We start from the raw sequence: 15,817 nt of genomic DNA, 5'->3' as shown, positions 1-15,817 counted from the left end.
TGATCATTTACTGCTCTCATGAATGAAATGGGACAAGTCTTCCCTTTCAAAATATACACAAATTGTCGACAACACTATGGTTATGAATGAAATATAACAATATACAGAAAGGCTTGTAAAATAAAAATAAAAATGCATGCATTTTAGCTATGTTGCAATACTTATGACCAGGGAGGGTAGCAGTGTTTTTTTTTTCATCAAAATATTGTATATTTTGTTACAGAGCAATTCTTCAAAGTTGGCTTTTGACTCCATAACCAAGTCAACGAATTGTAGTCCTGTGCTAAAGTGCAAAACATTAGTGTGCAAGTTAATATATAAGCAGTGTTATTTTCAAAATATTGTATATTTTGCTACAGAGCAATTCTTCAAAGTTGGCTTGTGACTCCATAACCGAGTCAACAAATTCTAGTCCTGTGCTAAAGTGCAAAACATTAGTGTGCAAGTTAATATATAGCAGTGTTATTTTCAAAAAATTATATATTTTGTTGCAGAGCAATTCTTAAAAGTTGGCTTTTGACTCCATAACCGAGTCAACGAATTGTAGTCCTGTGCTAATTAAAGTGGAAAACATTAGTGTGCAAGTTAATATATATAATCAGTGTTACAGAGCAATTCTTCAAAGTTGGCTTGTGACTCCTTAACCAAGTCAACAAATTCTAGTCCTGTGCTAAAGTGCAAAACATTATTGTGCAAGTTAATATATAAGCAGTGTTATTTTCAAAATATTGCATATTTTGTTACAGAGCAATTCATCAAAGTTGGTTTTTGACTCCATAACCGAGTCAACGAATTGTAGTCCTGTGCTAATTAAAGTGCAAAACATTAGTGTGCAAGTTAATATATAAGCAGTGGTATTTTCAAAATATCGTATATTTTGCGGCAGAGCAATTCTTCAAAGTTGGCTTGTGACTCCATAACCAAGTCAACGAATTGTAGTCCTGTGCCAAAGTGCAAAAATATCAGTGTGCAAGATGACAAAAGCAGTGATAGTTAATAGAAGCAGTGATAGTTAATAGAAGCAGTGATAGTTAATATAAGCAGTGATACTGAGTTGACTCTAGATCCCATAACTGTGTAAAAGAATTCCAGCCCTGTGCTAGTAACATGGCTAAGGTGCAAAATATTAGTGTGCAAGTTTATGCAAGCAGTTATATCCAATGACTTCCAGCCTTGCATTGCAATACTATTGGAATTTTGGTTTGGACATCAGCCTAAGCATTAATAATTTAAAACAAATCAAAACAAATCTATAGAGCATTCCCTTAAACCATATGACACAAACCAGCAGTCATCGAAAGTCTATACATGTAGATGATTGTCCAACTCAGGTAGTGATCCTCGTCCTGCAAAAACAAAAACAAAAAGTAGAGTTAAAAGGTGGACATGGTAGTGACTGTAATCTATTCATGAGGTAGATTAATATAGTAATCAACTAGTTCCGGTTGGGAAATGACAGGATATGTGCCTCTGCATAGACTGACAAGATCGCTATACTTCCCAGCAGATAGTTTGGGTCTGCTTTGGTAGAGCTGGGAAGGAGGATCAATGTGAACTGCAGGAGTGGTAGAACGCAGGCTGCGGGATCTGCCTAGTGAAAGAATACTGAAATCATTAGTATTATGTGATTTTGAAAAGAATTGAGGTAGGAAATTCTTTGCTTATTCTAATCTGCTTGAAGGTCGTCCAATCAATTGCCTCACCAGTATCCGCCTGTCTGCACTTCAGGATACCTAAATTATGGCCATATGTCTTCCAGTCCAAAATGTCATTGGTTTGAACATGTCTGACTGTGTATGGGCATGGATTTTTTCTTGCCTCCTTGATTATAGAAGAGAGCTGGCAAGGATGGAAAACTTCTTCAGAGCGAGCAAGACATTTTTCAATAGTGGAATGCATGCTATCACCCTCGCTCTGGCCATGATTGGTTTCAAAGTAGTAGAATGTTACCACTTGCACACTTTTGGCCTCGGATACAAACCTATGTACCATCGATGGGACAATTGAGCTTTTGTTTTGGCCAACACAGCCATCACAAAAGAAGTCAACTGACGTCTTTCCTTCCTTATCACAATTGCTGAGGTAGTCAAGGACGTATGTCGATACCTCACAAGCTCCCCTTCTTGTTACTGTTTCATTTGAAAGGTAACAACTTCCTGCATGATTAGCCAAATTGTAAATAGTAAAATTGTAGCATGCTAATCTTCTCTTGTAGAACAACTCACCCCTATTTGATTTTGGTAAGTACATGTTTTGCTGCAGATCAAACACAGCAGCAGCATGCTTGTCATCATGCTGGGCACGAGTTTTGCTCTCAGACTTTATCTGTCTTACTTTTGAAATTTCTTGTCTGTGCATGTTGTATTTCACTTTCATCTGGTCTCTTTCAACCTCATTAGACTTGCGGAAAGTCTCACAAATCCCACACTTGTCCTTTTTGGGTCGATGAAATTTGAGTTTGAGCTCTCTCATAACCTCTTTGTACAGGGAGTAAGAGGCACACCCTGGGTTTTCATTTTCAAACATATTGAACATCCTTCGTTTTGTCAGTTCCCCAGAAAGATACTGGCATGTTGTGGAAGAGCGACAGTAATGAGACTCCACTCGTGGGAAGCACTGTAGGTGTTCAATGATTTTTTGTCGCTTTTGGATTTGAGGTTTCTGTGTCCCACCTCTTCTTTCCCTCCCCAGGACACCAGTGCCAGATTTTGTTTTTCCAAGTACAGTTCGCACTTGCCTTTCGGCAATTCCCAAAGTGTTCAGGAACATCTTACGACAAACAGTGACAATTTCTCCAGGATAAGAAAATGAAGAAGGTCGAGGAAGAGTATACCTCATTGTCTGTTTCTTACGACTTTTCACATGTGAATGGGCCTTGTGAGATACATGTCGTGCAATCCATTCTCTCTGCAGAGAAAGGTTGCCCATTCCATAATAGTCATACCTTATTTCACGCCTGTCTTCCTCAGTGAAGATACCACATGAAACCTTTTTGTGATTTCGTGACAAGTCACACTTGTTGTACTCTACAAATTTTCGCCCTCCCACAAACTTGTCAGATTTTTCAGAGAAATAGGATTTACCTTTGTTCCTAGCATCTTTAACAAGGCGATTTTTTGACTTAGGAGTCTTGACTGGTACATTTTGGGATGTATCCAACAAAGGATTGATGTCATTTCCAACTGATTCCTCTATGACAAAACTTTCAGGGGGGTTTTCCCTTTCAAATGGAGCATGAAATTTACACTCTTCACCTTTGTCAAAGTGTTCAAAACACATCAAAGTCTGACACCTGATGCATGCTGCAAACACATTACCTTTGCAATGCAGACTGCCGCAACACTGGTCACCGGGATGCTTGTCAACTTCCCCCAAAGACTCGATAACTTGGAGATCTTTAAAACAAATATAAGATTTTTAAAATGTGAACAAGATGAAAGGTGTTTGCAAAGATAGAAATGCAATAAATTAAAACCATTGAACAAAGTATCAAAATGCAAATTAATACTTCACTAATAAAGCAATGATATTCAGTTGTTAACAAATTAAAATCAATCTGGTGCTTATTAATTATCAAAAGTACTTGCCTGAATCTTTACACACTATATGCAGATTGTATAGTAAGGTTTGATGATAATTGATTATTCATACATGACACACATTTATGGTTTTCCCCAGTATATCCATTTACCTGTGTCTGATTCTGAATCAACTGACATGGCGTCATCCTGGCTGGCGTCATCATCACCTGGCATGTCTGGTATAGACATAAATGTCTCAAGTTCAATCAGATCTTGTGATAACTCTGTAATCACAAACATATCAATCTCATTATATAACTTGCCATGTGAAATTAAAAGAGTAAAACATTTTTTCAAGAGCTCATATTTGTCATGTCCAAATCTGAGTAAAAAGCTCTCTAACATCTCTGCAATATGTAATATATATATAAAAGTGCGTATCATAATAAAGATAGTCCAATTTTTCAGGGGCCATATTCCAAGCTCATTTATTCTGGCAATTTTGAAATGTAACATAATTAAGGAGGAACTTCTCACCTTTGCAATGATACTTTTCCTGCATCATAAATGTCACGCATAACTGAGTACATTGCAAGTGAATGTGACGGGTAAAAAAGAAAGTTTTTGCCAGTTTTTGTAAGAGGATGAAAGACTGAGAAAATGCTTTCACTGCTGTCACACACTATCGAACACAATCCTATTATGTGACTGCAGTGATAGCATTCTGTTTCAAAGCATATTTGTGGACCTATAACTAATTTCATTTCAATGATTTTTTTTTCTTTTTCTTTTTTTGTGTGATTCATCTGTGCTATCCTTCTTATTTGAGGCTTGAAACAATAATCAAATTGAAAATAAGAACGTTTCTTACCAAGTATTGTCATAGGAAGATCATCTTCGTCCTCATCGTCATTTGCAGAGTCCTTGGGACCTTGTGGAAGCACTCCAGTAGAATCACTTGGACCTATGGGACCTCAATTTTGTTTTGGCCCTGTGAATGTAGAATATTGTAAAGCAAAGTCCCATAGATGTTAATCATTCAGATATTTCATTTCATACATTTCGCTTCTTTCTTTTTTTTGTTGTTGCGATTCATCTATGCTTTCCTTATTTGAGGCTTGAAACTATAATCAAATTGAAAATAAGAACGTTTCTTACCAAGCATTGTCAGAGGAAGATCATCTTTGTCCTCAACAACATTTGCAGAGTCCCTGGGACCTTGTGAGAGCACTCCACTTGAACCAATTGGACACAAGGGACCTTGATTTCGTTCTGGCACTGTGAATGTAGAATATTGTAAAGCAAAGTCCCATAGATGTTAATCATTCAGATATTTCATTTCATACATTTCTCTTCTTTCTTTTTTTGTTGTTGCGATTCATCTATGCTTTCCTTATTTGAGGCTTGAAACTATAATCAAATTGAAAATAAGAACGTTTCTTACCAAGCATTGTCAGAGAAAGATCACCTTCGTCCTCACCGTCATTTGCAGAGTCCTTGGGACCTTGTGGGAGCACTCCAGTAGAATCACTTGGACCTATGGGACCTTGATTTCGTTCTGGCACTGTGAATGTAATGTATATCATACATATTGCATTTAATACATTCCTTTCCTTTTTTTATTTTTATTAACATGTGCTATACTTCTTATTTATAAACAATAATCAAATTGGAGCTAAAAATGATTTGTTCCCAGTCATTGTGGTAAATGATGTATCGTCATCAGAAATTGGGTCATCACCATTCGTAGCATCACTTGACATTAATCCTAATTACTATACTTCATTCTCTCACACTGTCAATTCTTTTTCATATAAATTGTTTATGGAAAATAGATCTGTTTTCATGGTATTTTAAATCATCTTACCTTTCGCAACTGATTTTCATATTAATTTCATATTTTGTCTAATACAAAAGAATTATTCATACTAATAATTTCACCGATTCTCTGAAATATGGAGATGACCGTCCCTTTCCACCAAGAATACTTCCTATGCTATCCTTCTTATTTGAGGCTTGAAACTATAATCAAATTGAAAATAAGTACGTTTCTTAATAAGCATTGTGAGAGAAAGATCATCTTCGTCCTCACCGTCATTTGCAGAGTCCCTGGGACCTTTTTGGAGCACTCCAGTAGAATCACTTGAACCTATGGGACCTTGATTTCGTTTTTGCACTGTGAATGTAAAATAATGTAAATCAAAGTCCTAAAGATGTTAATCTTTCAGATATTTCATATCATACATTTTCTCTCTTTTTGGGGGGTAAATTTTCCTCTGTGCTATCCTTCTTATTTGAGGCTTGAAACAATAACCAAATTGAAAATAAGAACGTTTCTTACCAAGCATTGTCAGAGAAAGATCATCTTTGTCCTCATCGTCATTTGCAGAGTCCCTGGGACATTGTGAGAGCACTCCAGTTGAACCTATTGGACCTATGGGACCTTGATTTCGTTCTGGCACTGTGAATGTAGAATATTGTAAATCAAAGTCCCATAGATGTTAATCATTCAGATATTTCAATTCATACGTTTCTCTTCTTTCCTTTTTTTTTCGTGATTCATCTGTGCTATCCTTCTTAATTGAAAATAAGAACATTTCTTACCAAGCATTGTCAGAGGAAGATCATCTTCGTCCTCACCATCATTTGCAGAGTCCCTGGGACCTTGTGAGAGCACTCCAGTAGAACCACTTGGACCTATGGGACCTCGATTTCGTTCTGGCACTGTGAATGTAGAATATTGTAAATCAAAGTCCCATAGATGTTTATCATTCAGATTTTTCATTTCATACGTTTATCTTTTCTTTTCTTTTTGTGATTAATTTGTGCTATCCTTCTTACTTGAGACTTGAAACAATAATCAAATTGAAAATAAGAAAGTTTCTTACCAAGCATTGTCAGAGGAAGATCATCTTCGTCCTCATCGTCATTTGCAGAGTCCCCGGGACCTTGTGGGAGCACTCCAGTAGAACCACTTGAACCTATGGGACCTCGATTTTGTTTTGGCTCTGTGAATGTAAAATAATGTAAATCGAAGTCCTAAAGATGTTAAGTTTTCAGATATTTCATTTTATACATTTCTCTTTTTCCTTTTCTTTTTGTGATTAATTTGTGCTATCCTTCTTATTTGAGGCTTGAAACAATAATCAAATTGAAGATAAGAATGTTTCGTACCAAGCATTGTCAGAGGAAGATCATCTTCGTCCTCACCGTCATTTGCAGAGTCCTTGGGACCTTGTGGAAGCACTCCAGTAGAGTCACTTGGACCTATGGGACCTTGATTTCGTTCTGGCACTGTGAATGTAAAATAATGTAAATTAAATCAAAATCCTAATAATGTATATCATACATATTTCATTAAGGCGAGGCGTCAAAAATAAATATACCAGCCAGCGGCAGCTAACTGCACTTGTGCGTCCTGGCTGCATTTTTTAAATTAGCTCAGCCGGCTACCGCTGGCGGTAGGAAATGGCGTTCAAAAGCATACGCCGGCTGCCGCCTTTCGAATGGAAACCGAGCCTCAGATCCCAGCCTGGCGCAAGCCGGCTGGGCTAACAAAAGAAAAATAATTGCCCAAGCCAGGCTTCGGCCGTAATTGCAGCCTCGATGCGCCAATACGTGAGGCGGCAGCCTGCTGGTATCGATATTTTTGACGCCTCGCCTAATTCCTATCCTTTTTTTTTTATTATTAACATGTGCTGTCCTTCTTATTTATAAACAATGATCAAATTGGAGCTAAAAATGATTTGTTCCCAGTCATTGTGGTAAATGATGTATCGTCATCAGATATTGGGTCATCACCATTCGTAGTATCACTTGACATTAATCCTAATTACTATACTTCGTTCTCTCACACTGTCAATTCTTTTTCATATAAATTGTTTATGGAAAATAAATCTGTTTTCATGGTATTTTAAATCATCTTACCTTTCGCAATTGATTTTCATATCAATTTCATATTTTGTCTAATACAAAAGAATTATTCATACTAATAATCTTACCAATTCTCTGAAATATGGAGATGACCTTCCCTTTCCACCAAGAATACTTCCCCCTCATCTGAACGGTTGCACCCTTCTTAATTGAGCGCTTCCCATCCAGATGCAGGTCTTCAGCACTGACAATATTCTGGCTCCCATCTTTCTTCCACTTTACCAACACATCCATTTCTGAAAATAAGGGAACAGCAGAAAGAAAAAAAATTCATAGCATAACAGTTAAACCTGACATTTTACCAAGGCAAGAGTTGACCATACATCTAACGTTAGATCTATGACTAGATCTATGTCACAAAAAAATCACTTGAAATAAAAAAATAAATAGACCAGAGTCTCATAGATCTAGAGCCCGTAGCCTAGAGGTTTAACTTTCTAGATCTATAGTCTGGGTCTAACTTAAATTAGATCAGATCTCCAAGCAAATAGATACAATTCTTTTTATTAGATACAACGTCGATACAACATCGACATTTAACTTAAATGTCTCGATGTTATTGTTGTAAATCTATCTATGATATTAAATTTTAAGCGGGAACTAACTTAACAGTTAGATCTAACAGATCTAAATTAGATATAGATCTAACGTTAGTTAATAAGATCTAAATCTATTCACAGTACTTTGACCAACGAAGCTAACTTAGATCTAACTTAGATTTAACGTTAGATTATTGTTCATCTGGAATCTATGTTAGGTTGCACTAGATGATCTAGCTCTAAGTTAGATTTAAACCCTAACTTTTGTTAGTCAATCGCCCTCTTTTAAATATTTCAAATTAAATTGAATTCACCCATGCCATTTTGTCATAGATGTAGATCTAGGATCTTTGGTAGATGTTAAGTTAACATAGATCTAACGTTAGATCTACATGAGTAACTGTTAATGTTAACGTTACATCCATCTCCTGTCCCTTGCCCTGGCTTAAACTTAACTCAAGTAGACTCTAGAGTCTAACTTAGGCTAAACTAAATCGAACTTGAGTAACAGTTAGATCTAGGACTTGAGTCTTGACATAGACCCTATTTGTTTATTCTATTAGATCTAGACTAACGCTAGATCTACTTAGAATCTAACTAACTTAACACTTTTAACCTTAGTCTAACGTTAGATCCATACAAAAAACAATGTAAAATTGTATTTCTAGAAAAATCGGCGGCCCAAGGCCAGGCTCAGACTTGAACTTCAAACTTAGAATAGATCCAAGTTAGATCTAGATCTAAGTTAGGGTTAGAGTTAAGATTACATAAGGCTACCTAATGTAACGTAAGGTTACCCTTACCCTAACCATAAACTTAGATCTAAGTTATATATCTAAACTTAACCCTAAGTTAAGTAATTAATCTTTCGCCGGATGTCGATGCGAAACAGCATTAGCGCCGATTGCTTGCACCTACTAACATAAATTAAGGCATTTGGGACCATGCTACAAACATTGTTTCAATCAGCGAAGAAAATATTATATTTAAGTCTTAATAGTGTTGAAATTTGGAATGTGAGGTTAATCAAAACTATAATAATGTGACATAATCATTTAAAGCTCACCCTTTTTACAATGACGAACTTATTCCAGGCAATTCCGATGAAATAACAGAAAATAATAATAATGTTTCAGGCTCTGCAGACGATACAGTAACGAAATACTATATTTTCGTCGCTTCGTAAAACCCGCGAGTTTTTCTAGTTAAGTGTAGTTGATAACGCATAGTACACTACAGCGCCGCGCATCCCATCGGTTTTTACGAACCGACGAATATTTTATTCGCCGGTTCGTAAAACCCCTTTTTTCACTTTTGGTAAATTTAGGACATGGTCAATATACAAAAACATTGATAATTTCAGTAATATTCACTTTTATGTCCTGAAATTTGGCATTTTGATACATCCTTGTAAGCACTATCAAAATATGTAAAAATTACAAAATTGAAAATTTCATTGAAATTTGACTATTCGCCGGTTCGTAAAGTCCGCGACGACATGTAGATGACGTGAATTTCTCAAAGCTAGCAAGGGGTCTGAATGCCATTATGTTCAGTACAAAACATGTATGTGTATCATTATCCGGAACAAATGGACTGGAAATATACCAGAGGATGGTTGTCTGTACCCAGTTCCCCCCTTTCGCGCGAAGCACGAAAGCTTTGACGTTTCATCAAGTTATTATAAATGAAGACGATTCGTTGTACCGTTCTCGACTCTTAATTCTTGTTTTGCCCCTACCACGCGAAGCGCGGAAGCTTTGATGTTTCTTTCAATTATTACTCTTAATCCTTGTCTGAATTCATTTTCGCCCCTCCCGCGCGAAGCGTTGAAGCTTTAACGTTTCATTATATCATTACAGAAAGAAGACGATTCGATGTACCGTTCTCTACTCTTGATCCTTATCTGAATTCAAGCGCGTAAGCATTGATGTTTCATCAAATAATTATTACTCTTAATCCTCGTTTGAATTCATTTTCGCTCCTCCCGCGCAAAGCGCAGAAGCTTTGACGTTTTATTAAATTATTACTCGTAATCCTTGTTTGAATTCATTATCGCCTCTCCTGCGCGAAGCGCGAAAGCTTTGACATTTCATTAAATTATTAGAGAAAGAAGACGATTCGTTGTATACGGTTCTCGACTCTCAGTAATCGTTGTCTGAATTCAGTCCCCCCCCCCTCCCGCGCGAAACGCGGAAGCATTGATATTTCATCAAATAATTATTACTCTTAATCCTCGTTTGAATTCATTTTTGCTCCTCCCGCGCGAAGCGCAAAAGCTTTGACGTTATATTAAATTATTACTCGTAATCCTTGTTTGAATTCATTATCGCCCCTCCTGCGCGAAGCGCGAAAGTTTTGACGTTTCATTAAATTATAAGAGAAAGAAGACGATTCGTTTTTACCGTTCCCGACTCTAAATCATTTCAAAAAGTTTTACTTTGTCTGATAAAAAGTCACAGTTCGTAGGGAAACCAAATTTGCCGGCTGACCGACATAATACGTCTAACCGACTTCTGCATTGATATAGTGCACGATGATCGAGCAAGAATACCGACATAGCTGACCAGACACAGCAACATATTTATGCGTTTCTTTCTTGCTCCCTCGACGAGGCGACTCCACCCAACAACCCCCTCTCTCTCTTACTCCAACCCATCCTCTCACAGGCTCTTACCCCCTCTCTCTCCTCTCTTTCACCCCCGTTTCTTTTTTCTTTTTTTTTTTTTTTTTTTTTTTCCTGTTCTCCTTTTCTTTCTTTTCTCCCTTTTCCTTTTCTTCCTTTCCTTCCTTCCTCTTTTTCTTTTTTCTCTTTCTTTCCTTTCTCTTTCCTTTCTTTCCTTTCTTTCCTTTCTTTTCCTTTTCCTTTTTTTTTTCTTTCCCTTTCCCTCTCTTTTTTTCCTTTTCTCATTTTTCCCGACGACAGCGCAATTTTACAGACAAACTCCCGACATTCCTCCTTTAGCGACGCCCCTGTCTGCCCTAGTAACAGGGGCACTTTTTGCGCTTGAAAAGTGGCATTTATTACTAAAGAAAATGGGTATTTCGTCAAAGCAAAAGGATCACCTATCAAATTAGAATAGGGATACTTGTCAGAGTGATATGAGCATTGATGAGAAGGGGAAAGGGACACTTATTAGAAATTAAAAGGGGGCTCTTTCGAGGTACTCGAAGAAAATGGGCATCATGCCCCCTCCCTCCTTCCGGCTGGAATGCCGCCGCTGTTGCATGTTTAAATACAATTTTTAAAAGTATATTAATTAGAAGATTGACACCTCGTGGTAGAGTTGTCGACGCATCCGTATGTGCTTGCAGAAGAATAGGGCACGCATGGAACCGAAGACCGAATTCGGTCTCGTGCGCGGCCTATTTATGTTGCCACCTATTTCTTCATACTTCATACCGTTAACCCAAATAATGCCAGGTCTTTTATTTTCGTGTTGATTTTATACATTCTTGCTGCACACAAATAATATTCAGGTGATCGGTACACTTCAACCGTACATGCACTCATCTACAAATGGGTGCAATTAACATCTTCTTTCCATTCCTCTTTTTATACGCAATTTACACTTCATTTATATGTTGCAGGCTTCTTGGCTGTGGGACAAAGTCAGACGGTAGAATAAGACATCGCATTCCTACCAAGTCAGAGAAGTCACTCAGTGTGATTGCATTGCATGTAAGTTACCTACTAAGTATATCGATTGCTACATGAATACAAGGGTTCTAGGACAATTACCCCCTGGACAATCACCCACCTCCCTTCCCCTGGCAAATTACCAACGGGACAATTACCCCACCCTGAAAATAACCCCCTTGGACAATCACATATCATTAGACAGTGTAACATAAATGTATTTAAATGGATATCATGTGTATAGCGTGTTTGTAAAAATATAGTGGCATCCTGTTTATTGTTATATTATATTGGATGTAGGTGCTGCATGTACATGTTAACTACAAGATTATAAGATTATGCTTCCGATGACCCTACACATTTACAAAAGCTTGAAAATAAAATTGAAATTAACATTAACACAAACCGTGAATGACCGGTATGTTTGGAGCCATTCACCAACCCACCGGTCCGTCATATCATGAAATAAAGAGACAGGTTGACTGTCTAAATGAAAATCAGTCATTCGCAGATCAGATTCACACGTATGCAAAACAAAGTGATTGATTTATTGGCCATATATATGTATATTATCTGTACCGTTTTATTTAAAGCAGGCTTACCTCTTCAGTTTACAAACTGCTATCCCTGAGCGCCCTGCACAATAAAAACAACGTATATACAATATCTATGGACTTGATAAGTACATATTGAACTCATAATTGCATAACAAACAAAGATCAGGAAAATAAAGTTTAATAACATAAGAAAGACATAATATAAATATAAAATTGTAAAGTGTTACTAATTTTCAGCATATATAGTATGATCGAAACATACAGTTGATAAATTATCTAATACTGTCCAAATACTTATTACAGCCGTTGAAAGCAAAATGAGGTAATATACTGGAGAATGTTAAATGGAGATAGATTGAATGAGAGCAAATAAAGCTGGCAAAGATAGAGCGAGAGGGGAGGAGAGAGAAAGAGAGGAAGAGGAGAAGGAAGAACAATGGAGTACCAGGGTATTACAGGAAACATGAGTCAGCAAACATTGTTCCCCCTAGAAAAGTGTACATGTACGCTACAGAATACACGGGGAAAATGGGAGAGAGGTAGAAAAGGGAGAGGAGGAGAAGGAGGATGGAAGTGAGAAGGAGAGAGAGACAGACATAGGCGGAGACAGACAGACAGAGAAAGAAAGAGAAAGACAGAGAGAGAGAGAGAGTAAGAGAGAGAGAGAGAGAGAGATCATATATTCCTGGACATGTATTGATATAGTAATCATTTTAATACTTTGCAATGTCGCCACTTAATTCCTCTTAAATTTTAATTCACATGGTGGTACTAATGGATTTCCGTACGTAACAATGGAATCCCTTAAATGCCGAGCACATATTTCTCCCATCACTCAAATGTTTTAAAGCAACTGTTGTATGGGTGTAGGACAAAGTACGCCCGAGAACAACCACCCTCCTGAAAATTACCCCCTGTGTTTAGTATGTATGTAAGGATCGAGATCTAACATAAGGATTCAAAGGGGTGAATGGATTAGGAAAACATTGGAGAAATTATAAAAAGACGACCCGTTTCTTGAAGAGAGAGAGAGAGAGAGAGAGGGAGGGGGGGGGGGCAATGACATTTTTCTTGACAGGTACAGCAATATTTTAAGAGAATATAAATAATACAAATGTTTTTGTTTTTGCTTCTGAATTATAATGTCAACTTCATAAAGCACGGTGCCTTCACTTCAATTCTTCCCATTTCCAATATTTGTTGTTTATTATATGTCTAACATATCAAATTACTTTCTAATTCCAGGATAATGGTCAACTCCTCGTAGAGAAATGCCAGCTATCTACCGAGATGACTGCCAGATTATTGTCCTGTCTCAGATCCTACACCTCACTGAACCATCTCAGCATTTCAGACTCCTCTCTCAGTTTCCCTCCATCTCCTCCTGAGCTTCCATCCGTCACAAAGCTATCAGGTGGGAGAGTGACGTCACAAAGCTATGAAGGTCTGCTCTCATCGCTTCCTGGCTTGAGAGATATCGATATCAATATCGATGATGCAGAGAGAGACATAGCTCAGATCACGGCTGGTCTTCGTCGAACCGGAGGACAGCAGCTCACACACATCGAGCTTAGCGCACAGCTATGGCCCCCACTCCCATCAGAGAAGCAGAGTGTATCGAGAGAGACGATGAGAGGACTGGGTCTTCTGATCAGAGAAAAAACCAAGAACCTACAGTGGCTGCGTCTGGACGATGTGAAGTGCACAGACGAGGAAGACTTGGTTTACCTCCTCGAGTGCTGCAGACATGTGAAGACGATGTCAGAGCTGATGTAGGTTCTTGTTCAATTTTGTATAAAATAGATTACAATCCTACTAGACGATCCTGTTTAGTTAGTTTGCAGTGAGAAAGCAAAATGATACGAATGCGTCAAGGGGTGCAAAGGTTAAAACGTGGGCGTAACCTCCAAGTTAGGATGGGTTTTGTTTTACTATTGCTCTCAATTGTTATTTCAGAATTTTCATTGTAGGTTCTACAGTCGCAATGCATAGATTGAATTTGAATACCTGTATTGAAAATCCAAAATTTTGATATACAGTTGCATGTATTATTATAAACCGTCGGAAGGTAAAATAATATAGATCTAGATCTAAGTTCATTTTGACTTTACAAAAAATCATATCCTGATAAAATTAATTATCATTATCATAAATTGTCATTCTTATTCTTATTATTATTATTATTGCTGTTGTTATTTTGCCACTACTATCATCATTATCATAATTTATTATTATTGCGTTTACTACTGTTAATATCATCATCATGTTATTATTGTCACTAGACTATCTTATTAATTATCATCAGTATCAATATTTCGGGTTGCAAGTACGTGTTTTATTTTTGGGCAGAATGGCGAATCAGCGAATACCGGCAGCGAATTCAAAGGTGTTGCGCTCTAGCTGCAACGAACCGTAAAAGGCAAACTGTCCTTTTTAAAATTATTCTACATTGTTTTTCTGATTCATCGTCCAAAGAACTTCAAGTTCCATGAGGTGGCATGTATGCCTCAGCCCCTCCCTCCCTCCCTCTCCAGGCCATCGTCAGCTCTTACTCTTCGACTCAGAATTTGTGAATTTTCGAAGCTTAAGCAATGCCAAGCTGGGAAATTACAATTTTTCCCCTTTTCTCCCCCTGGAGGGTGTTTCATCAATTAAAATTAATTTCGATTTTAAAAATCAATTTTTAAGGCAGAATCACTTTTGGCTTAAAACTGATGCTCGTGAGCCGTTTCATCGAATCAGACTTAGACTAAAATTGATTTAGATAAATTGTAGGTTAAATGTAAATGGGCTCTGTAATCAAGGCTAGTCGATTCCGGGTCAATCAACTACAACATTGCGTCGCTAAACTACTGCAAGAGAGGTCCTCGAAAAGTAAGTAAATTATGTTTTGTTGATACGACAAATTTTATTTTGGTAGAAGGAAAGTATTACTCTCATTTGTAACCGAACGATATTTCAAATAAATATCAACTAAAAGCATTCCCCAACTGAGCTAAACTTAAGTTAATTCTTCGAATTGCACCGGTTCATGCATTTCCGTCCCCTTCATATAGCCTACATTCATGCATGTTTAACTGTAGCATACTTGTCTAACGATGTTGAATATTTGGTTTAATAGGACATGTAAGAAATATAGTTTATTTTTGCATTTGATAACAAAACAAGTCTACCACGGCTTTTGGAATCATCGTGTTGTATGGTTTCGTCGATAAGTCTAGTGCTTAAAATTTAGATTTAGGCTTAGATTCCGAATCTAGGCCTAGATTCTAGATCCAGGCTAGACTACTTTGTTTTTTTGCCGGTAGGCAGTGCGGTAGCCATTGTTTTGTGTTAATAATAACAATCAACGAGATCATTGCTTTAACTTCAACATTTTATGCAAGAAAATACGACTCTACAGTGTCAGACCGAAGACCAGGTTAGATCTTGATCAAGATCTTGATGTATCATTTAGTCTACATGATACCAGGTCTAGGGTAGATGCAGTCTAGACCTAGTCTTCACACTGCACCCTTTGTGCAGGACTAACTTAGATAAGTTAGGAGTTAGAGTTAGTCCCTGAGTCATAGATGTAGTTGACTACTTGTATTTTTGTGACATCTAAATTAACAGGAGTTAGATCTA

At 37.3% G+C, this 15,817-nt stretch overlaps 1 protein-coding gene across 6 annotated transcripts; it reads right to left on the bottom strand.

Moving 5' to 3' along the window:
* Positions 1-761: 761 nt before the first annotated feature.
* Positions 762-9,117, bottom strand: LOC105447252 (collagen alpha-1(VII) chain-like). Of its 6 annotated transcripts, XR_004065704.1 has the most exons (8): positions 7,523-7,742; positions 6,696-6,815; positions 6,410-6,529; positions 6,126-6,245; positions 4,393-4,512; positions 3,692-3,805; positions 3,318-3,395; positions 762-1,346 (listed from the first exon to the last, which is right to left on the bottom strand). XR_004065704.1 is itself a non-coding variant. In XM_030993551.1 (7 exons), the coding sequence occupies exons 2-7, from the start codon at positions 7,686-7,688 to the stop codon at positions 4,904-4,906; spliced, it is 792 nt and encodes a 263-aa protein (XP_030849411.1). In that variant the 5' UTR covers positions 7,689-7,690; positions 9,060-9,117; the 3' UTR covers positions 4,890-4,903. The 6 variants fall into 6 exon arrangements, 5 of the variants coding, with proteins under 5 accessions (XP_030849414.1, XP_030849411.1, XP_030849410.1 ...); XM_030993551.1 differs by lacking the exons at positions 762-1,346; positions 3,318-3,395; positions 3,692-3,805; positions 4,393-4,512 and adding exons at positions 4,890-5,085; positions 5,614-5,697; positions 9,060-9,117 and having other exon boundaries at positions 7,523-7,690; XM_030993550.1 differs by lacking the exons at positions 762-1,346; positions 3,318-3,395; positions 3,692-3,805; positions 4,393-4,512 and adding exons at positions 4,890-5,085; positions 5,614-5,697.
* Between the last annotated feature and the right edge of the window lie 6,700 nt (positions 9,118-15,817).

Source organism: Strongylocentrotus purpuratus, unplaced genomic scaffold (genome assembly GCF_000002235.5).
Source record: "Strongylocentrotus purpuratus isolate Spur 01 unplaced genomic scaffold, Spur_5.0 spur5_scaffold_20, whole genome shotgun sequence".
Taxonomy (NCBI): domain Eukaryota; kingdom Metazoa; phylum Echinodermata; class Echinoidea; order Camarodonta; family Strongylocentrotidae; genus Strongylocentrotus; species Strongylocentrotus purpuratus.
This window is presented reverse-complemented; position numbering and strand designations above follow the sequence as displayed.